This window comes from Ascidiella aspersa, chromosome 4 (genome assembly GCF_963924565.1).
Source record: "Ascidiella aspersa chromosome 4, kaAscAspe10.2, whole genome shotgun sequence".
NCBI classification, from domain to species: Eukaryota; Metazoa; Chordata; class Ascidiacea; order Phlebobranchia; family Ascidiidae; genus Ascidiella; species Ascidiella aspersa.
In genome coordinates, this window is record NC_139450.1 from 7,321,756 (window position 1) to 7,344,481 (window position 22,726).

Below are 22,726 nucleotides of genomic sequence, written 5' to 3' on the forward strand. Positions count from 1 at the left end.
TAAACCGGCGTTTCTGAAGAAAGTGTAGAGTCTTGTTTTATCTGGTCCTTTTCTATCAAGAATCAAAAATCTTTGGCATGTTATGTCACCAAACACGTTCTCTTCTTAAAAATAAATGATTTATATACATATAGCGTTGTCTGTTTAGCTTTTCTCGCCAAACAGGAAAACACAAGTTCGCCACTTTGATATTGTCAAGTAGTGTGAAACCAGGCAGAAAAGCAACAAGCTACGCCGGGCGTGTACGACAGGTATACAAACTTAACGGGCCCAATTGAGCGTTGTTCCGCTTGACCTACCGCAGCACCCACTCGTAATCACCCAAGCGTTAACCTCGTGTAGGCGTGAGGCCGTAAGATGAAAAGCAGAGCTATTAATTACAGCTTTTCGGGTTGAGCGGACGATTAAAGCTGTTTCTAATAGCTGGTGCCTGGCAGTGACCGTATATGGGGGCGACCAGTACTGAAAACAACTTTTGTATTGGGTGCCTAACGGGTAAACTCTGCTTTAAGAAACGCACAGAGTGTATTTTAAATAGCGGATAACATTGTACAAACGTTTTGAATGATCTCCGATTCGATTTCATCCTTTAATTTAACAAATCCTTGGACAATTTTGTTAACTTTACCTTTGTTATATATCAAACGTCCAACAATAATCACCAAAAAGGTACGGTGCTTGAAATGGTTATTTTGGTACCATATATTCGTTAAATTAACATATTACGTGTCAGACGATTATTTAAAATTCTCAATGTTACGTGTATTTTTTTGAAAAGACGATTGTGCTACACACGCAATGGAAGATCACACAAACATGGCAAAATAATAGTCTTAGTCAACATTTTTACCAAGCAAAAGATTTTACAGCTTGTCTTTCGCATGTGAAAGATGCATAAAGCAACAGGCGTGAAAAAAAAACACCTGGCATTTCAGAGAATGCCCCATTCGCGTCAGCCCAGTGTCATAACGCATCGCGTTGACAGCGTCCGGTCTTCAAAAGCGAAAATTTGAAAAAAAAGCGCGCCACTAAAGTCGGCTCGCCGCTTGTGCCATGCCGTCACGTGATCGGTGACTCAGCACACGGGGTTACGCGAGGTCAAACTCTGCGGCAGACGGTCGCCATTGTTGTTGCTGCTGCTTTTTGTACAGCAGGTAGGCTGAGCTGTAACGTGGTGCTAGTCAATAAGACATGACACACCGCGGTCTATTGGCTCCTTATGAATGCGAAATCATACGTACAAAGATTCAGATGCGTGCGGATTTAACAGAACTCAGTGCGTGTTTGTTTTCGTAGCGTCCAGACCTCTGCTAGCGTACAGGTGAATGAAGTACGAACTCATTGGACCCGTCGCGTATAAGACCGGTTTAACCTTTCCTAGAAAGTCGGGAAGATAAAACCGATCGAGGAAAACACACTGGTATTTTTCACAGGCGGCACCGGCACTAAGCGATTGTGAAGAAGCAATTTGCGGCAAGCGCGTAATTTCAGCGGACGAAATAGGTCATCTTGTCACCTAATAACATGTTTAACGGGTAGATACCGATCTATTTTCGTCGAAAAAGGCTCGATTTAATCACTCAAGCTCGATTAAGTGAATAATGAGGTATTTTTGGAATTAATGTGGCTCCATTAACGTTAACACTGACCATAAAAATAAAACGTTTTCATAAATACAAGGAAATTAAAACGGTTTGAGCGAGTGGTTAAAATAAAATCATATAAATACACGAAGCAGTAAAACAGCGTTTTATTTTTATCGAAACAAGAATGGAGCGCAAAACATCTCTCACCCAAAAGTTGAGTTTTAAAAAATCGAAACAGTTTGAAAAAAACGCTTTAAAATCGTTAAAACTCTCAAAGATTGGCGCAACTGTGTTTTAGCAGAAGGAACTGAAACACGCAGCCAACGCGAAAGAAAAATACCTCACCTTTACCCGGGCAAAACCCAAACGAACTTGACGCGCCCTTGGCAGTGCGGAGATAATCCATGCCTTGACACGCAGTCGCACGCCCAAACCTGTCGGACTGCAGATAGCTTGCAGGTCGTTGTGCGATTAACCAATGCCGCAATTTTGCGCGGCGTTCGGCGATGGGTAAAATAGCGTTTCTATTGATGCTATTGTGCGCGTCGGCCCCCCTTACGTGACTTAAGGAGCAGGCTCAATGGCGCCTAATTATTTCGCTGGCTGCGTTTCCCGAGCAAAATACTGCACCCGGCTTTATTAAGTATCAAATTCTCGAGCAAGATAGGAAAGGTGGAATTTAGGAAAAACTGCTACTGATTTGCGTACCTACATATGACATTTAAGGTTTAGAAGCGTAACCTTGCAATATGAAACGTAAACCAAAACCCGCGTTTTTATTACATTCAGATAATCTTGCAGCCTAAACCGTAGAAAGGCGTATACTAGACCTGGTTTGTCGTATATGATCCAAGCCCTATTAAATCAGGTCAAGCAATCGAAAAGGTCCGACCAAAAAAACGTAGACGAAAAAGTACCTTCGTGTATTTGGATAATGTTCTCGTGCTGTATGGACGCCATGATCTCGATCTCGCGTCTGATGTGCTTCATGTCTGACGTGTCCTTGATCTTATCTTTCCGTATCGTCTTGACGGCCACCTGCAATAAATAAAGGGCGACTGATTAAAAACCGAGGCTTGCGTAACGGCGATGGAGCCGGGCGATTTGGGACTAAACAGGCCAGAAATCGCCATGTTTGGAAATCACTGACTGCAAATTGCACGTCATGCAATGCGGCCTGCCAGTTTTTAATCTTATCGCGGTCGCTTAATCGCCAATTCGCGATGCAATTAAAAAGTGCGAAAAACAGCAGTCAGATCAGTTGCTTTTTAGAGTAAAAAAGTTTGTACGCTAGCTGTTTTTTTCTGTTGTACGGCTTTTTGGGCGTTTTGCTGCACGAAGGGCAAACATTTTTTAAACAAGTCAATGTCAAAGTCATTAGTTGCTCAAATGAAATTCATAGTCATTTTTAGGGAACTCAACTTCAAGTCAAGTTATTGGCATAAACATAAAACTTTAACTTTGTAAACTCGTCCGATAATGACCAATGAGCAGAACCTTGAGTAAAAAATAACAAAAACGTATCAAATAGCATAAAATTGAGACAATAACTCGATTTAATCAACAGATATTTAAAGAAAACATTAAATTTTAACCAATTGTCGACACAAATGATTCAAATCAAGGTCAAGTTATTGGCGCGAAAAACTTGATGCACTGCTTTTCATAACTTAGGTGCACTGTCATACATTACTGATTTGCAATAGCCCCCGCTGCAGCGCCGATCAATTCCGCCAACTTAAAACGCAACATCTAAGCGCATGGGAAAAAAAGGTGTAGGCGGCTGCGAGCGACATTCGAAGCGGCGCTATGGACGATTATGCGTAATTTTCCACTTTTACATCGGCGGATTTGTTGACTGTTGATTGATAGCAGCAGCAGAGTCGGCGGCGGCGGCGACAGCCTAGTTTTTCGATTCCGCGAAAGCGGTCGAGAGTGTTCAGCAGCGCGTGTGTTCGTTGTTCGACCTGCTGCAAGCAAATTTGCGGCCAAGTATCAAGTACGAAGAGCGGGTATTAAGTGGGATCGACGACTAACACCGGCGTCGCCGACCTGAACGGAAGGATGTGCCCTCGGGCCTGATTGCGCTTTTGAACTTGCTTTTTTGTATTTTCTGACACCCTCGCGCTCAGCTGCCAACGTAATTTGGCGTCTCCAATTTGTTTTTACACATAAGACAGGATAACACAAAAAGCGGGCACCTATAAACGTCGCTTAATTTGCCCTGTTTTGCATGTTACAGAATTTGTTGATTCGGTACAGGACGGGCCACTTTCGTTTGTTAAATTGATCAAAACATTTTTTGGTTTCACGTTTTAAATAACCAAAGACGACTCGTTACAGCATTTTGACCAATCAAAGATCAACATCTTAACACTGGTTCTCAACTTTTTAGTTATATTGTCATACCCCTGAGAAAGAAACACATGGGTTTAATTTAATCCTTAAACGTGGGTTTAACTAAAAAATAAAAAGCCATGCCTGAAATTAATTAGTAAATAAAAAAAATTAATTGACATACAATTTTGCTCTGAAATGAAAAATAAAAGTACACAATCGGAAGGTTTATATTAGTGTTTGTTATTCGGCAGTCAAAATCGATAGCATACCATACAATTGTCAAATAAGCATTTTGAGGGTATTTACCCACAGGTAAAAAAAAAACGCTTCCACAGGTTGAAAAGTGACCTCGGCATTGCTATTGCTGCAGCAGGCAACAGCCAATGGGGCGTGCCAAGCTGGCGAGACTACATTTTTTCGCTAAGATACCAGTCAGCGAGGTACGCATCACTAACGCCACGTGTTCGATGTTTGCACGAAGCCTCAAAGCGGTCGTCTCCAAAATCAGCCGCCTCTACTTTTGTTTGCGCGATCTATTTTCGTTCCATTGTGAGACAGCAATCGAAAGTGGAATGGACAAAAGGACTTATATGAATACTGTTATATATATACGCCTGGAATGTGTATATATAAAGTTAACCAGTTTTTATTTGTAAAAGGGTGAAAAGTTTACTTTATTAGAAAAGAATGACAAACCTCATCCTGTATTTTTGTTTTCATTTTTTTTTAACCCAATGGTTAAATGTTTTTTTTTTTATATAAAGTTATGGTCCCGTGAGACAAAATTAGGTCTAAACCATACTATTTCACACACGACATACCAATTCAGAATTCGGACTAAATAAATCTATCGCCAAAAATATTAATCTCAATTCGCCATTAAGAAAGGAAATCCCAGAACTTTAAAAGCGGCCGGGTCTAAAAAGCGATCCAAGAAAAGCAGCGGCCGCCTACTTAGCCAAGTGGTTATGTAAGTCGGATTGCCATGACCGACAGACGGGCGGGTTAAGCGAGCGGCCGCCGACCTGGCTGTGGTGTATCATTGGGCGTTAGGGGCGTACGAGGACAAAGCTCTTAGCCTCGCTCGCCTTCGCCGGTTTGCTCGTCTCTGGCTTGTTTTCGAGCTGGTCGTGACGCAGTTTAAGGGCAAATAGAAGGGATTCCCGGTACTTGCGCGTTTGGCGATTTCAAATTGGCGGCGAAAACAGTTTTTACTGACGCGAGCGGGTAAATTGTTGAGAGGCAATTTTTTTCAACCCTTAAACACAGTGTGGGCGTTATTTACGACAATGTTTTTTATTCAAAACCCTTTTGCAGTTCTTTTGCGATCGTTGAACAGGATCCGTCATCATGCTAATATTACCAGTGGAGACTTGTCTTGCTTTAATTATGGCTTGACTGAAACTTGACTTGTTATTTATTCAATAAGACTTGAAATTAGGTTCTTTCAGAAATGGCTTAACTTGGACTTAAGTCATTGCAAAATGAGTTGTTTACAACACTGAATATTGCTATTCTAGCAATACATGCTGAGAGACCTATAGGGGCGATTCCATTTTTTAAAGCCTATTTTTTACTGAGCGTTGTCCGTTATAGTGGAAAACGTCGTACCGCCAAAGCTTATCTCCCCATTTTCGAACGTAGAGCGAGCGACGGTCAGCGACTTTCGCCAAAGAGCGCCGGCATATAATCAATCGACATCAAGGAAAGCGGAGAGTGAAATTAAGTCCGACAGGCGAGGCGGATTGAAAATAAAACGCCGAAACTTAAACAAAAGTCAGACGCGAAATGCGAATGTTGGCACGTTATGAGAAAGAGGGCAAATAAGCACCTTGGCATAGTACGAAAGTGCGGGTAGCTAAAATTGATGAATTTAATGGAAAGAATATGGAAAATATAGAAAGTTTGCTATGATCAACATAATAATAGTATTTCAGTAGCTGACTCAATTTCTAATAATAAAAACAAAGGAATGACTGCAACTACAATAGTCAATTTCAGTATATTAAATAACAGTGGCGAATAAAATACCATTTCCATTTTATCGAGACCCCAAGAAAATTAAGAACTAATGAGCTAATATTTTTCATTCTGCACAAAAAACCGTTATAAAACAGTTAAACTGCTGCAAAACATATTCTCGTCGAAGAAGATGGGATAAACTTTTCTCTGGGCGCCAATAAAAAAGAAAAACAATCTTTTATTTATCGACCAGTCGCGAAAGGAACTCGAGCTTGGTTTTCAATCGGCCGAGATCCGCGCAACCCAATCAGCATCGATTTTTAAACGATCGAACAAAATTAACAGAGCCGCGAGCTTGCCAGGGACCACAAGGGTTGTGGGGGGAACTACTGACCAAGGGGGCTTTGACGTGAATATGTGTGAGGGCGAGCGCGGGGTTAAACTTGGAGAAATTTAAACTTGTGGCCGATAAAACGCGAATGGTAGTTTGTCAAGGGATAATAGTATGTCGAATGGCTAAATATACGTTTGTAATGATCGGCATCTACATGCAATCGTCTTGGAATATTACACTTCCAGTATTTGTTAAACAGTGCAAATTTAAAATTTTGGTGACATAAAAAATGGATAAATAATAGTAGGACCTATACTATAGTTTGACAGCGCTTTTAAATAATGTTATTAAGGTTGTACTTTTTTAATTTTCGTTCACCAAACTGTCTAGAAAACAAAACAAAAAGCCCTAGGCCCATAAGACCGTCAAAAACGTGCAGGCATTTATTCCATAGCAAACGTGAAAGTATTTTTCGCCTCACCGCAGCCAAGCATTAATACCAGCAGCCCAAGTCACAGGAGCCTTATGCGTCCATCGCACAAGCTTCGCGGGTCACGTGCAGTTTGTACAAGCAGTGATGCGTAAAGGCGTGCTGACGCAGCAGGAAATTGATTGACATGTGGGGCGAGAGAGTGGGGTCACGTGATAATGTAGGAGTGGCCCCAGCGCTAAGGAAGAACGACTGTTTGTTGTTGACCATCGGCTGCTGGTAAATAGGGTCGCGGGCCGCGGCCAATTACTGACAGGGATAGCATTGGTGATATGCGCCGCTGATGCGAGGTCGGGTTACGCTTTAAAAGAAACGATTTTTTAAATAATGTATTTCGCCTTTATGCTCTCTCTGTTGGTTGTATTGGTCGCTTTGAAAGGAACGGGTCTGTATTCATGCTGGGCCCCTTTTTCAGATTTTTCCAAAAAAAAAACTTCCAATTCAGCTTGTTTTGGTGTTTGACAATAAACACATTTGGCTCCTACGGGGTTCATCAGAATTTTATTCAAATAAAATAAGACTTCCTATACGCTCGTAGCGGCGAAATATATAATGCACAAAAACAAGCTGATTCAGGTTTTCTAATTTATAAAAAAGGCACAGTTAGAAAAATAAAGCACACGAGGCGCGCTAATGTTTAATATCGCTTTCGCGGCGTGAACGCAGAAATCGCATCGAGGCAGCCGATCGATTTATTTTGATCTAACAAAAAAATAGAGAGAAAGACAGAGCTTGAGAAAAAAATAACAGGAAAGCATTCCACTCAAATCTAGAAGGTCTTCGTCGAGCGCAAATACACACAAGCGCGCACGAAGCCCGGCATAGATCGGCCAATCAAACGAATAAAACACATTTATAGATATGAGCTCCGAAAGAATGCGTGCTAGGTGGGGGAGGGGAGTGTTCTTGTATTAAATAAGGAATCGATCCGACACAGACCGCAGCGTCTCTTGAAAGGCCCCTGGTATTGTTGACTGAGCCATTACCGCGGCAATCAATAACCGAGCTGCGAGACCAAGACAGTAAGTTAAAGATACGGGCCAGTCGCTGGTGCCAAGATAAAAAACGTATTTATTTTTCATTTTAGGAACTGCTAGCAATTGGGTTTGAACCAGTGCCAGTTGAACGCGTAAAAAAATTTTTATGCGAATTAAAAAAAAATGTGGCATTACCAGCGTCATTTATCCGATTTGTTGGATGTGAATTCAGAAAAAAATGACGATTTTTTTTCACTCGAATTGCTTTGAAAAATAGTGTAGCTGTTTGCCGACAATACTCGTTTAACGCCGAAATAAGGCAGTTGGATTTAGAATTTCAGAATTTTAACAGACGTAACGCGATAGCGCAACAATTACAGTTGTTCGAAGCCCTGAAGATTAGAAGGTAAAGTCTAAAAGCGCAAAAAAACTAATTATACGTGGGTCGGAGTAACTTTGCACCGAAACCGAAATTTAGAGACGACAGTGTTAGCAAGGGCAATTGGAAACCCGCCGATTAGAGTTTAAAGTGGTTAGACGGCGAAAAAACAGCGGCCAAGTGCGGTTTAATCGCTGTGGTTTTGGAAACCAAATAAGGGCGCTTGTCACTTAGAAGCGCGCGGGCGGGGGGAGATAACAACATTCCTACGCGGCGTCGAACATCTTTAATTGGCCACTCTCGTGTGTCGCTTATGAAATGTTGCCGGCAACACAGGTTGGGTGATTGTTGGCGCACAGCAAACCGCTGTGACATCACAAAAGGCTTTAGTGACGAAAGGTCGGTCCTTCCACGCCGGGGCGCCGGTGCGTCCAACAACAAGATTATTGTTTTCTGTTCCGGGCTAAGGGCATTCCAGATATGCCACGATAAGATGGCAATGCACGATAGGGGCGTGGTATGACGTGGCCCATGTATGCCCCAAGCTACATTTTGAAAGGAAAAATGTTGCCTGTCAACGTGAAGAACAATCCCTGTTTCTGTTTAGCAAGCAGGCAAATTTTAAAAGAGCTTTAAAGGGATTTAACAACGATTTTTAAAATCATCAGTTTTACATGCAAATTTTCGTGGTATTTTCGGTATTTTTTTCCAAAAAAAATATGGAAATTGTTGTTGCTTTTTTGCAGTTAAAGCTTGTGTTACTTTCTTGCATTAGTTGTCAGTTCTCCACTGAAAGAAAAAAAGAAAGTCCCGCATACACGAATCAATGCCACTTGAACTGCAGTAATAGCTTGTGTGAGTTTCTTGCATTAGTTTTCAGTTTTCGAGTAAAAATAAAGTCCTTTCAGAAAAGAAAGTCCTGCTCACATACACGAACCAATGCCACTTAAACCGTTCAAGGTCTAATAACTTCCAAACGGTCATCAAGCGTCAGTCGTTCAGTCGGTTGTCAATTTTACGGCGAATCGGTGTCAGCGCGTGTCAGGAGCCGCCGTATTACTGCGTTACCGAAAGAGCTGTAACGGCTGTACACAGGCAATACAACTGGGAAACAACTGACATCTGCCGTGTACATTTACGCGCCTTCTTCCCATATGCTCGCTACTGGAAATGCAAAGCAAGCAAGACAAGGGTTACAAAGCAAGCAAGACTAGGGTTGCAACGCAATAGAGTCAAACACCTGGCACGTTTATGTGTGTATAGTTCATATTCGTGTTTATGCTTTACAGAGAACAATGATTGTTTTAAAATATCAATGTTTCTAAACTATTTTTCGCTGCGTTCCAAATCCTAAGTGAAAGTAAAAACAGCAAAGCTTTGGTGACCCAATTTTCTTGGTCAACTTTGTTAAAGAAAACGAAACATAATACACTAGCCTTCACAAATAAATTCATTTGAGCCATGTTTTGGAATTGACTACACAATGTTTAAAAATTTTCGGAGAAATCTTGAGGACCAATCTCACTAAATCTAACCATGTGAAAACTACTGCAGTGGGAGACCCAAACAAATCAAGCGGCGGCCAATAGGTTGGTAAACAGGGGCAGGGCAATAACAGATAATTGTTGAATCCATAGTTTTCGTTTCAACAAGTTGATTAATGGAGTCAAATACCTGGCGCAAAAGGAGCTAACTTTGCACATTTTGAAATAAGCTGATGTAATTGTTGTGGCTGCGTGGAACCAGGGTTTGCAGATTACTTTAACAACTCCATAGTTTGTTTCAAACATGCTGATTGATTGGGAAATACGTTGGGTTGGATATTTTGACAGGAGGACAAATTCATAGTTGTTCGTCAAAACATGGTGAATCATCAATAATCTGGAGACAGACAACAATCAGTTGTCCAGGGTTATCCTGCTTAGATAATTCCGATTAGTCATAACGGCCGAAATTTGACCTGCAAATTGCAGAGTACACTAATCAGGCAGGTAGGTGTAAAACCTTGTTTATTTTATTTAATCCTCACACATGTTAAGCTGCCAAATTCAACATCCAATCCCAGAAATGTATAAGTCAACAAATTGCTTTAACTGTAGTGCAGATCATGGGTGGAACAAATGCACTATGATTAGTGAGAACATCACATGAGCAAAAAGAAAACCTTTCTTATTGGTAAACTTTTATTCGTAGTGTAATTTCCCCTTCGGATTAAAGAAGCTTGTGGTACATTAAGCCAAAGCAAAATAGTGCCGATTTGAAGACATCGAATGACCCACAATAAACAAGGCTGGTATTCGAAAACAGCACGCCAAACGTGCGGCCACAAAAACGTGTAACACAACAAACGTCTTTCTCTAAACGCCCTTCGACCGTTCGGAGATCCAGTGTCACATAGAAAGGTCGCGACGAGACAAAGAACGCGGGACCCTGGCTAGGTGCTTTGTGATGACGTAATACACTCGCGCCTGTGCTGTCGCTCTACAGTCTAAGTGCAAGGTCAGACAGTTGCAGATTAAGGCGTCAATATAAGGAAATAGACCTGCATCGACGATGCTTCAAGGTTAAGACGTACAACGTTTGTCGCCTTAATTAAACCGCGGGCCGTTAAGCTGACGGCTTAGCGTGTGCTAGATTGCTACCGTCCGGTGTTTTATCACGCGTTTCGATTTCTCCACTGTACCTGTCCGACCCCTAATCCGAACCCAACAAAAGATAAAATCCAATAAGATAAGTAAACAGGCTTACACAGGAAATCTGCCTGGGTTCTTGGGCTCGTTTAGCGCCTTTGTATTGGTTCTCAACGCGCAGCAATATTACAGGTTTGAGGCGCTGCTGCACCTGGCCTGGATGTGACCTGCACTAGAGGTTGTGAGTTTACAGTAGGCAACGGCACGCGAGGGGCTGGCATGAATTGTTAATGACGAGTCTATAGAGGGAAGGGATCCTTCGGATTGGTCGCATTTGTCAGATTAAATTTGCATTCCTGTTTTGTCGAGTGATTAGTAGTGTGTACTGTGTAGGGATAGTAGGAAACCCATGCAAATCGTCCAAGCACAATGGCATTTTCGTGTGGAACACATCATTTTTTGTACAAACTTGCACTGGACAAAAACTGAAGTGTCTTGCTGCAACATTTCAACCTCTTATCACATTAAAAACTTATCACGTTATAAACGAACAGCCTCTCGACCATTGAGCCATAAAAACTAATACATATGACCGTAAAGCCTAATATTCAAAAGACAAGTCCCGTTTGGATGCCAGTCACACTTTCGCACCAGATATTAGACCTGGTATGCCAAACAACAGCTCCTGGCGTTATCTGCCCTTTGAAAATATAGCTTGCGTAGTGAATTCTCAATGAACAATAGTCTTTCAGGCGTATTCATGGCAAAGTTGAGGCATGCTGGTATTCGGCATTTTTTCACAAATTATGGATACAGTCGGGACGGAAAAATTAATATTAACAAAAAACATTGATAGATATCGTACAGGAGAGAACCCTTCCGAAAATGACGGCAAAACCAAATAACATCAATCATTCAACAAAGGGTGCATCTTTTCAAAAACAGCAACTTGGCGGTGCGACTGGCAGGGCCGACTCATCGTCCAATTGGCGCCGTTAAAATATTAATAACGCGCGGGCGACAGGTGGTGCGAAAACGACCGTGGCTACAAAACAATGGGGTGGGGCCGAGAGAGAGAGAGGGAGATAAAAAAAGAGAAAGGAAAAAGGGAAGTGTAGTGGGTTGCGACACGCACTTCGCCCCTTCTTCTGTTTTCGTATGCATGACTGCAAAGCCGGAATGTACCGGTACATACTGGGCGCAAAAAAACAACAGGGTTGCCAGTAAGGATTTTTTAAAGCCAAATTAGAAAATTTAGGCTTTATTTGAACCACTTTGGATTTTAATTTCATGAGTGTTATGTTAAAAAGAGACCAAACTAACAGAAGAGAAAAAAATGCTAAAAAAAAAACAGAAAAACATTTCCAAAAAAAAATTGAACAAAAAACGACAAAAAATTGAAAAAAATTGCCTCAAAAAGAGAAATTCTATGTACAAAAATGACTATCTATTGCATTTTTTATTAATTTAAGGAAAAACATAGGCTTGTTAAAGTTTGTTTGCCATCTGGCAACCTTGGAAAACAACAACTTCAGGTAAGAGTTTGCGTATATTACGCCAATATAAGTTATATCACTCCCGAAATAACCGAAAGTCAAAAATGCGACGGCCGCTAGCCACTATATTGCGACGCATGCAAATCTCGCGCGTTCACACACACTGTGGGAGCAGGAAATGGGCCGAGTGTCGTCTGCGGGTCGCTACGCGTCAGCACAGTGATCATGCTGCTGTTGTTGTTGCTGTTGAGCTTGAAAGCTGGTGTCGACGATGACTGCGTGTTTGCGGCTTTGGTCCCAGTTATAAACGTCATGGAAATCACTGAAACGTCTGGATTGATATCTCAAAAGCGACGCGTAAACACCCCCACCTAACCTTGTAGACGCTGCGTGCGCGCATTTGTATACTGTGAGGGTCCTAGACGGGCAAGACACAATGTCGTCGCATATTTTGATGTCTGCTACACGTTGTCTCTCTAAACGCGCCATGTAACCCTGCTTAGTGGGGGTGCATAACCTTGACGACGCAAAGCGAATTTCACTTTTCAGTCTATGACATGTTGGCTGCATAACATGTTATGCGCGTTTTAACTTTCGCTTTCGTATTGCGACACTCGAAAATAAAAAACACTTCTTTGTAAGATTGAGGAAGACCAAGAATATGGAACTAGTTTGTAGTTTTGCGTTTTGGTCACGAAACCGCACAACTATGGACGCTTGAATATGCTGTAGTTGCATCAACGCGCATAAAAACGATTAGTTTTAACACTAATAATTCGCATCGCTTTACAAGTGGAGTTGTGTGGACAATAGGCATGTCAAATAATTATTAGATTAAAATAAAACAAAAAAATTTAAAACACAAAATTTGTTGGACACTGATATTCAACGTAAATGTTTGCAGAATTGCGAGATTGGCATTCGAAGGCATGAGAGTTCGGCCCGTGTTATTCGAGAAGCAGATAAACTTGTTAGGCGGAAATGTCGTGCAGCACTTTGGCACAGAAAGTACAAAGAACGTGCTTCAGTGATCAGGGCGAAGTAAAGCTTTCGCTTTTGCGTACGTGACGAGAGTAGCTTGGACGAATTTTTAATTGAATTGACCGCGTCATCTGATGCGCCAATCGAGTTTTTGACGGACGCTGTACATCAAAAGCCTGCGCGGTGCAAAAAAACAGATCGAAGACGACACGCGGCCCAAAAATCCAATCAAATCAGGCCTCAGGTCGTAGGCTGCGCGGAACTGTGATGCAAAACACAGAGAGCCATTCAATTAGCAGCAGCAGAAGCGGCGAAGTTTATGCCCGACACCCCACGGGGCTGTTTAGACTGCAATTCTCGCGGGCACTGTTTTTGGCGAATCGAACGAGCGGCGAGCGAAAGTTGGCAGAAATCGATTTGTTTTTCGACCGCTTTTGACTGGGTCTCTCCTGTAAGTCGTTTCTCGGTAAGCGACCTATGGCGGTCGTAATCGAATTGTGTACAGCCGAAACGCTTTATTATATTATGGCTTCTGGGAGGTGGGGGCAAATCGAGGACAAGCGTTCTTGCCTGGATCAAATGGGGGTTGTGTATGATGCGGAATTCCATGTGTCTGTACGCCGCGTATAATTCCATTGTACACTTTCTGGGATTTGAAAAGACAAAAGGCGCGGCGACTGTGTCGAAACGGGCGGACGCGTCCCTAAATAGCTTTGTTTGGTGGAACCCTTTAAACGAGTGCACAAGGCGATCATAAAAAATCACAAATGGGAATTTAGAATCTATGGCAAAAAGCAAGTTTATGGCCGTTCAACTCAAGTCATTAACTGCTCTTCAAAAGTAGTTTTTTTCTTCGCGCGAGGGTTAGGGTGAAATTCAGCTGCTGAACTCGTCAAGATGGCCGCCAACAGATTAACGACCTGGTATGGGGGGGGGGGTCATTCAAGGTCGGCCAGATCGACCAGTCTAACCCATGTGCTTGTATATACGGGCAACCGGCCGTTGGGCATTTAATGGCGCGCTAGTGGAGCCACGGCCACTGTAAAACGGCGCCGAAGCAAAGTGCAAAAGCTATATACAGGAGTAATTGTCAAGTTGTCGCATTTTTACGATTTCCTAATAAGGACGGCGCGACGCTACTGAGAACGGGGGCAATGGGGAAGGGCGGAGGGTTGTAAAACTCAAGCCGCTTTAATCCTTGGTATATGCGCGCGGGTGCGGAGCAATAAAAACGGCGACGGTTCGGGGAGGGCTGTTTCCGACTAGTGGGCAGTAAAAACGGCGCGTAATTGTGTCGTAACACACAGCAAGTTCTGTGTCGGAAAATTACCAGCCAGCAAAGCGGAGCTTCTCCTTGGTTTTAGAGCACCGTTTAACCGCACGTGCTGTGGGCCGGGGCGCTAACAGAAAGGCACATGCGATTTACTGGGCAAAAGGAAACAACAACAACAACGTTACGGCTTCTTGCTAACAAAGGCCGAGTTGGCTGTCAGTTGCTAGCAGACCTTGACGTTGACGTATGAGAAAGTAATCTTTCACACTGAATTAAACGTAGTTCCTTGTATGGTATGGGAGGAAAGCCACATATATTTTGTTTTCCACCCTTGAAATGCTTGCTTTTTTAACATTGCTTGAATGAGCATTTTAACCCCGCTAGTATACTTGAACAGGATCTTTTAAAAAAATATATGTGACATGGTATGAATAAAACAGGGAATAGGTTGCATAAAACGCGAGTTTGTTAACTGAAGAAGGGACCACAATATAGTTAAAAGCATTTTGCTGGGCATTAAACTAAAAAAAAAAAATATTTTTTGCAGTATATATGACAGTGGGTTTAATTTAGCACCTATAACGAGGATATTGTTAGTTACCCTTAAAGTCGCAATAAAAATGCCATTTAAACAAAACAAAGAGAAAGAGTCAATTCAGCCTCTTAAATTATAACGAGGGTAGACGATAAAACAAGTCGGCCATCTTAACCTGGTGTCGGCTAAATTCAGGTCAACATAAGAATAGCTGCACTGAGATGACCTCTGGCACAAATACTTACACAGGTGTTGAAATACGGTTTGCGACCGGGCCAAAACCTACACGACGCGACAGAGGCCGAAAACTGAGAGCGCTCATATTAATGCAGGACAAGCGTTCGACAGCGATCAACAATGTGCGGCGATTTTCGCGACAACGCGGACTTCTTTGACCGACCTCGGGCGCACAGGTGGCTGGCATTGCGGCGCGCGGCAAAACAGCTCGTTCGAGCAATCTCGGAGACTAGGTCGTTGCGGACACAAAGGGCCCTGGGAAAAGGCGCTGGGCAACGTTTGACCTTTGCTAAATCTATGTGCGCGGTATCGTGTTACCGCGCTAAGTAACGCGGCCATTCGGGCGATGTTGTTACTGGCTGGGGCCATTGTGAGGACGACAAAGCGTTCGCTTGCGAGACATGAAGCAACTGAAGCGGCCGCGGAATCCAATATTGACGTTGTGAATGTTTTCTTAATGAAAGCTTTTTGAGAGGGGTGGCGGGCGCTTTCTGAAAGTCGCGAACGCCAAACAAAACATCAGGACCTTTCTTATCGCTTGTCGTTCGACGAAACGTGCTGTATGGCAACTTTGTGATTGTCGCAAAATAGCGAATTGGTATCGGCGCAAAGCTACTGGGTGTTATTGGTGATCAACCTGTGTAAAAATTTTAATAAGACATTGTGGTAAGCGGGTTTGAATTGCCTAGTTAAAAAAACCTAACAGTTTTTGTTTTACTATTAATCCAACAATTGCAATGAACAAAATAAAGTTGCGGCTTGTAATTTGTGTGTAAAAACTGATAAAAAACTGTGTAAAATCTCGCAAGGGTACTCAAATTATGCAAAAAATTATTAAAATTTTCTAAATTGAACATTTAAATATTAATAATTCTTTTACATCGCAAACTGTCAAATATTCCACATAATATATTTTTATTTATGAAAAGCGGGTTTGTATCGTTAGTTTAGGTAAAAACAAAATCTTCCACACAATTCGAAGCGACGAGTAACGTAAAATATCTTGAGGGAACTTACAAAAAGTCTCTATTTCAACTTTCTTGATCCATGTGCGTCAAAGACATTCCCAAGCGGCCCTTGTTCCCAAAAACGAACAACCACACAGGTCAAACGCGCAAAAAGCGGACTTTCCCTTGGCAAATAGGCCGACTGGAATAGGAAAGGAGTGCAAGTTCTTCGGGCGTGTGAATGTCAATGTCGCCGCCTTTCAGCGTGAAACTTGCGGTTCCCACGTATGAGCCAGGTATTTCGCATTACCGAATGTCGCCGGCGCTCGCGGGCCGCCCAAAGGCCGAAAACCGGGTGCTGTACGATTGCAGGTTGTGGCAGCAAGGACAAGGGCTTTAAACTGCAGCACGCGGCAAAATTGCGAGTTTGAGAAATGACAGGGCGGTTAATATATGCGGGGCGGCGAGCTTTCGAGGGTGCTAGCGATTTGCGTTGTTGTTTTTTCTGTAAGTCGAATGGCACGAGAAAATACGGTGCGAACGATTTGTTTAGTTACGGTTTTGCACTGGTCATTTAAATATGGCGCCGACCAAGAATGACAGCAAAACAAAGTATTACGAATTTTAACGGAATATTTTATGCAGCTTGATAATGAATTTCAAAGCCGTAAAGGTCGAGTAAATCGACGTCATCTTAATAAAGGCGTTTGGATACGTACTCTGTTTTATAATGTAACATTAACTGATAATGATGACACGAGTACGTATCGAAACGTCTTTATCAAGATGGTGTCGATTTACTCGACCTTTTCGACTTTGAGATTCATTCAAACTACATTACAAGATCTGTGAATAGTGTTGACGCCGTTTGTTTGGCAAAACCCACGTTTTCGGAAAGAAAATTACATGTCTTCGCACAGTTTTTTAAAATCACGCCGTAAAAAGCAGCCATCAGCACACCCGGCGTCAATCAAAGGCATCCCACAATTCTCGTCAACACCCTTCACAGTTAGGCGGACGACAAGGGAAGCACATTCCCCAAATAGAGCGTATTATGTCACGGCGACTACGGCTCTCCGCCATTCAATTAGCCGCTCTGGCAAGGCGAGCCTTATTTAGCGGCCAAATACAATGATGGGGCCCGAGCGCCACTCAATGCGTGACGTCACGAGCGTACTTGTGGGTCGCTATGACGACCGCGATAAGCAAGGGCGGACTTCCAGCTAAACACACACGCAACACACCTACGACTATAACGGGCAGGGTGACTGGGCTAAAACGTAGCGATACATGTTATTGCAGCGCGTAATAAGTTCGACAGCGCCTAATAGAAACTGAAGGCTTAGGTGTGGTATTAGGACCCGCCGAATGTTATTATTTTGCTGTCACGAAATTTGACAAGGCCACGATTGGAAATGCGTAAAAATGATAAACCAATAAAGGAATGTAACAGTGGTTCTTAACCTTTTTAGTTGCACTAAAGTATTTAATTTCTATAAACGCTTGGTTTTAAACTATACCCTTTTGAAAATATTAGCAATTAGCATTACCTACACTTGAAAGAATAAACTTCCGCTTTTCAGTTGTCATATATAGGATCTCACATATTTTGCAAAACTCCCCTTAAAAATTTTCAAATTGTTCGGTTGATATCTATTACCAACAGACTAAAAGCACCAGGCTAGAAGATGCGTATTCCTACCAAGCGTTAACGGCAGCGTGGCCTTGTTTCAGGGCAAAAGAGGAAGTGAAACTAGGCACGAGAACAAACAAGTGCACTTCCTCAAATGCTTTTTGCACCATCAGAGCCCAAACGCTAACGACGTGAAGGGGCAACGGGTAAACAGATAGTTGGTGGGCGCAGTAAAGAAACGCGTGATGCAAACGCTGGCCTTTCTGCTGCAGCCGTTGTGTATTTTCTCATGTCATCTTCGCGTGGGGAGTGTGGGCCGATTGTGGCGTGTTGCTGCTTTGAAAGTTTCGCGAGCAGGCACGCGCGCTATTTTTTCGAGAGTGCTGACGCGGTTTAGGAGAAACGCACAATTCACTTGTTGAAAAGGGCTCTCGATACCATTTCAAAATTGAAATAGATAGGTTTACGGAGACCTAAAATCGGATAACTACACAACTTTTGAATATAATTCGAAAACTAACCAGTATAAACGCCAGGTTAACACAATAAACAATGATTTACTTCGGCACTTCATAAACACATAGCTAAAGCTAAACAGAAAATAAATCAGAATTTTGGAAAAAAAACATTGGTAATGGTATGTAATGGATTTTAATATGCAAATCAATTCAAAGACAAGCGAGGATGATTTACAGAATCAACAACTTCGTGGCAACCCTGGTATAGTTTTCGACCGTAAAAAAAAAGTAAGCAGCTTGAAAATCGGCGTGATTGGTAGGTGGTTTTGGGCAGCGCTGTCACCTGCAGGCGGCGGGAGTCGGCTTTACAGCTCAACTCCTGCAACGCGCCGCTTCTAATTCCGCTAAAACAGCATTCGGCGGCGATGCGTTCGGCCGATTAACCCACATTCGCTGCCAGGAGACGAGCAATTAGCGTCCGAATGACTGACCGGTGACCGCGCATCACTTTCCTTTCGATCAATAGCGAGCAGGAAAAACGCATTTGCGGCAGCGAGCGCTTTACACGAAAACGATGCTGGGTCTTGCAGCAGTCGTTTCACTGCCTTCGGGTCGTTTATTTGCGGGTTGAACGGTCGTGACAAAGCAAAGAGGCAGGTGGCCCGCTTATCGTTTCGACTGCGTGCCGCTGTGACGTTACTTGGCGACGCACAGAAACGCTAGCGTGACATAGCAAGGCACGTTTTAATGTCGCCCAATGCGTCTGAACGCATCGGTATGGTCGGCGGAATGAACAGCGCTGCGTCATAATGCCGACCAAACCAGCGAAGAAAACAAATTGAACAACAACAAAAAGCGAAACGACACGAACGACCCATTATAAATTGAGAACTTAGGGTGACTTTAAAGTGTAATCATTACTCTGTCTCGAGCGCTAATCCAGAACTAACAATCTAACCGCAGTTCTATTTTTAAATCATTTAATCCAAAACTGCTATGTATGTTAAAATCAGGCGAACACGGCAGTTACGTAATATATTGAAATGTAGTGTACCACTTGGTCATTGCGAAATCCTTCGTGGTCGATATTATTTCGGTCGAAGCGGCCAATGAAATTAATTAAAGACCCCGCCAATGGAAATCTCTGAGCGTTTGGTTAAAACTACCACCCGATCATTAGCAGCTGTTTGTATTATATAACAAGGCTGCGCATGACCAACTAAAGGTACGACCCATGTGAACCCAGGGGCCCTTTGCGGGACGATTAGTGGTCGCGCCGAGCGAAATGTCAAGCCAAGCCAAGACCGGTACGTCACTTTGTTCTGGAAACTTCGGCACGCGTTTCCTTGCCGTTAAAGCGGGCGGGGACTTGCTATACGCATGAATTATTGACACCGTTTTGTTTTTATTGGCGCGGTGATGGCTAGCGGAAACTGAACCTGTGCGACATCGAATGACGTAAAAATAAGTGACAAGGCAAAATCTGTATGTTTCCTTTCGTTTAAAGTGACGATAAGCAACGGCCTACTATGACGGCTGACAACAATACCATTTTGCCATAATTTGCGAAACGCTGCGACGCTACACAATCAAATAACAACGCAAGTGAAGCAAGCAATAGATCGTTTGAATGCCGGCGGAAACGTTACGTCACCATCAGGCCAGCTGGTACCTGTGCCATTAAGGAGGCACAACAATAGCCTGGATATTGATAGGCAGAAATACTGTTATAGGCAACCTTCTGTTACAAGCAGACCTGTTATATAAGCAACCTTTGTCTTTCACAATTGGCAAAAGAATTGACCAGAATATTTTTTTAAACTACACTGTGTCCTAATTGGAAAGTGTTGGGCACAATTGCATTAAATTAAGCTTGAAAATTTAGCTAATTTTTAGCTTTAAATTTTATTTATTCGTTATAAACTACACAATAGTGTATATATACACAAAGATGCTGCTACCGAATCACATAATTCAAATCGAGGTCACAACATCGAACATAGCTCAACTTACAAGTTCTGTCAAACATAGCTCAACTTACAAGTTCTCTGGTGTCTTTGTGCTTGGCCAGCTTGACTTTTCCATAAGTCCCTTTGCCGAGCGTTTGCAGGAATTCATATCTTGACTTGACATTGTGTCGGTGCTGGTGCCTTCTCACTGGTTTGCTGCCAGCCTCTGGGCTACTTAGCGATAAACCACTTTGTGCAGTTTGTTTAGTAGAATTAGTTTCAGCTTTTATCATTTTGCTAAAATTAAGGAAAATAAAGTGCATCGGTTAGTTGTACTAATAAAAAAATTGGAACACGATATGTTGAATTGGAAAGAAATATTGACAGTTGTCAAATAGAAGCAGACTCGGTGTTTATACAGCTAAGGAGAATGTTTTTGCGAGTAATATTCCAACAATTTTTTTAACAACAAAACGCATTGGAAGTTTACTGTTCAAATGATTTTGTACATTACATAACCCAAAATAATATACATAAATATATACCATTAAATAATATGCATATACATTAATGAATGTTAATCAATAACAAATTCACCAGGTTCCCTACACATCTAATAATATATTTTTTACTCACAAAATCAAGTATTGGTAAAACTGTAATACAGTAACAGTGCCTTATTTTTGTTTTGTTCTAGTCATATATATAATAAAAACTCTTATAGCTGTGCGACAAAGGTTACTTTTCATTTTAAAAGAGTATTATAACAATGGTAGCACTGCTGTAGCTGCATATTTCACAGGATGCGTCATAATCTAAATAGTTCCATTGCAAACAGCTGCTGGGTTAATTAAACAACATTTGGCAAAACTTAGAACTGTGTGGCTAGTTAGACCTCAGGCTCAGGCTACACACCTAGTCAATCTATCACATTCACTTTATCAAATACCTTAATTTTGAATAATCTTTTTGCTATGGCTTTTTACTGAATTGATTTTAAATCTACATAAGGTCACCTAGTTAGTGTGACTGACAGCAACTGAATTAGTAGGACATATGTTGTGAGTAATAGGCAATATACAAACGTCCAACCAACGATCTCATTAAAAGCATGACGTGAACTGACATAAATGGTGTAAAAAAAATTGCAGAAAAAAGCCACGCCGCACTGTTGGTAAACAAAAAAACGTGTGTGTGACGAACGTAAATACACCGCACAACTTTCAGCGACGACTGCCTCGCGAATCGAGCGAATGGAAAATTTTATACCGACACAAAGAAAAAAGATTTGGAGCCGCGCCTTTTTCTCTTCGCTCTCGCGGCTGAGCGCTTGGGGTTCCCCTTTTGTGTGCGTAGAGTCGCGAAAACATCTGACGGGCGACGTAAAATCAAGGGAAGTCTTTTGTTTTGGCTTGACGTCTAGCGCCGCGGTCGGATAGCGACGGAGCGACGCACAAAAGGCAATACTCACCGACTTGTAAATCTTTGTGACGAACCATTGTCCGAAGTTGACAAGTTTAATGACGGTGCAAATGAAACTTTCAAACGTTTGCCCAGTGACCTCTAGTCTTGTTTACGTTAGGGTGTTTGTGTACCACACACTTTTACACTGGTTTGTATTTCTGATTGTAAAATAGAAAGACGTTGAAAAACAATAAACACTGAAAATTAAAGATCACTTTTTTGTTAGATTTAGAATTGTAAACTTCAAGTAAGTTAATGTCTTAAGAAACTTTACGGGTTTACGTCAACCCAACTTTTCATTGGTAAGCTTCGACAAAGCGCGCAATACATTTTTGGTAGTTGGTTAAACTTAAAACGCAGCAATGACTCGGATGGAGGCTAATATTGTAACTTTGGTTAGTATTCCTACTTAAATCCGAACAATCTTGCCAAATTTTTACTTAATCCGTCTAGAAATGAGAACATTCCAATTTCAAATATGCTTCCTATTAATAGAATATTAATATTGTTTTTTGTTTATTTTCGGATTCAAGCCCGTTCCAACACTACCCCAGTCTTTGTGTTTCAAGTTTTTAACCAGAACTGATGATGCCGTTTTAGCGTAACTATAAATAAGGTGGATATTTAGCAATCCAATTATAGGGGTAACATGATATTCATCCACCAATAATAGATTATTGGAAATATTTTACCAATCAGTAAACCACCTTTACAATTAACAATTTTAACGCCGTAAACTTTACGGCCTTATCAGTTTCGAAATTTGGCATTTCGCATGTGCAAATTGTGCACGTTGGATTCAGGCCGGTTGTTGGAATACCATAATATTATTAAGCTTTTTTTGTAACCAATAGGACAAGCCCCTTCTGTTAAGGTAAACGATTTTAGCCGACTTAAATCAAATTCTTTACTACGCACCCATTAACCTAACCTCAGTTTCATAACTGCACACCGCAGTTCGTTCAACAAAATTTTCCCCATACTGCTGGAATTATGACGTCATGTCTTGCCAGTAACGACTGATTATTTTGAAGAAGGCTTTTTATAAAAAAAAA

At 42.0% G+C, this 22,726-nt stretch overlaps 1 protein-coding gene across 1 annotated transcript in view; it reads right to left on the minus strand.

Annotated features, from left to right (window-relative positions):
* Window positions 1–21,429, minus strand: part of LOC146146927 (NUAK family SNF1-like kinase 1) — a 32,665-nt gene extending 11,236 nt beyond the window's left edge. The window contains exons 1-2 of the mRNA XM_083388490.1: window positions 20,300–21,429; window positions 2,504–2,624 (exon numbers count right to left, since the gene is read on the minus strand). Of these exons, the coding sequence (XP_083244616.1) occupies window positions 2,504–2,624; window positions 20,300–20,530 (352 nt within the window). The 5' untranslated portion in view covers window positions 20,531–21,429. The remainder of the gene's footprint in view (window positions 1–2,503; window positions 2,625–20,299) is intronic.
* Window positions 21,430–22,726: the final 1,297 nt, after the last annotated feature.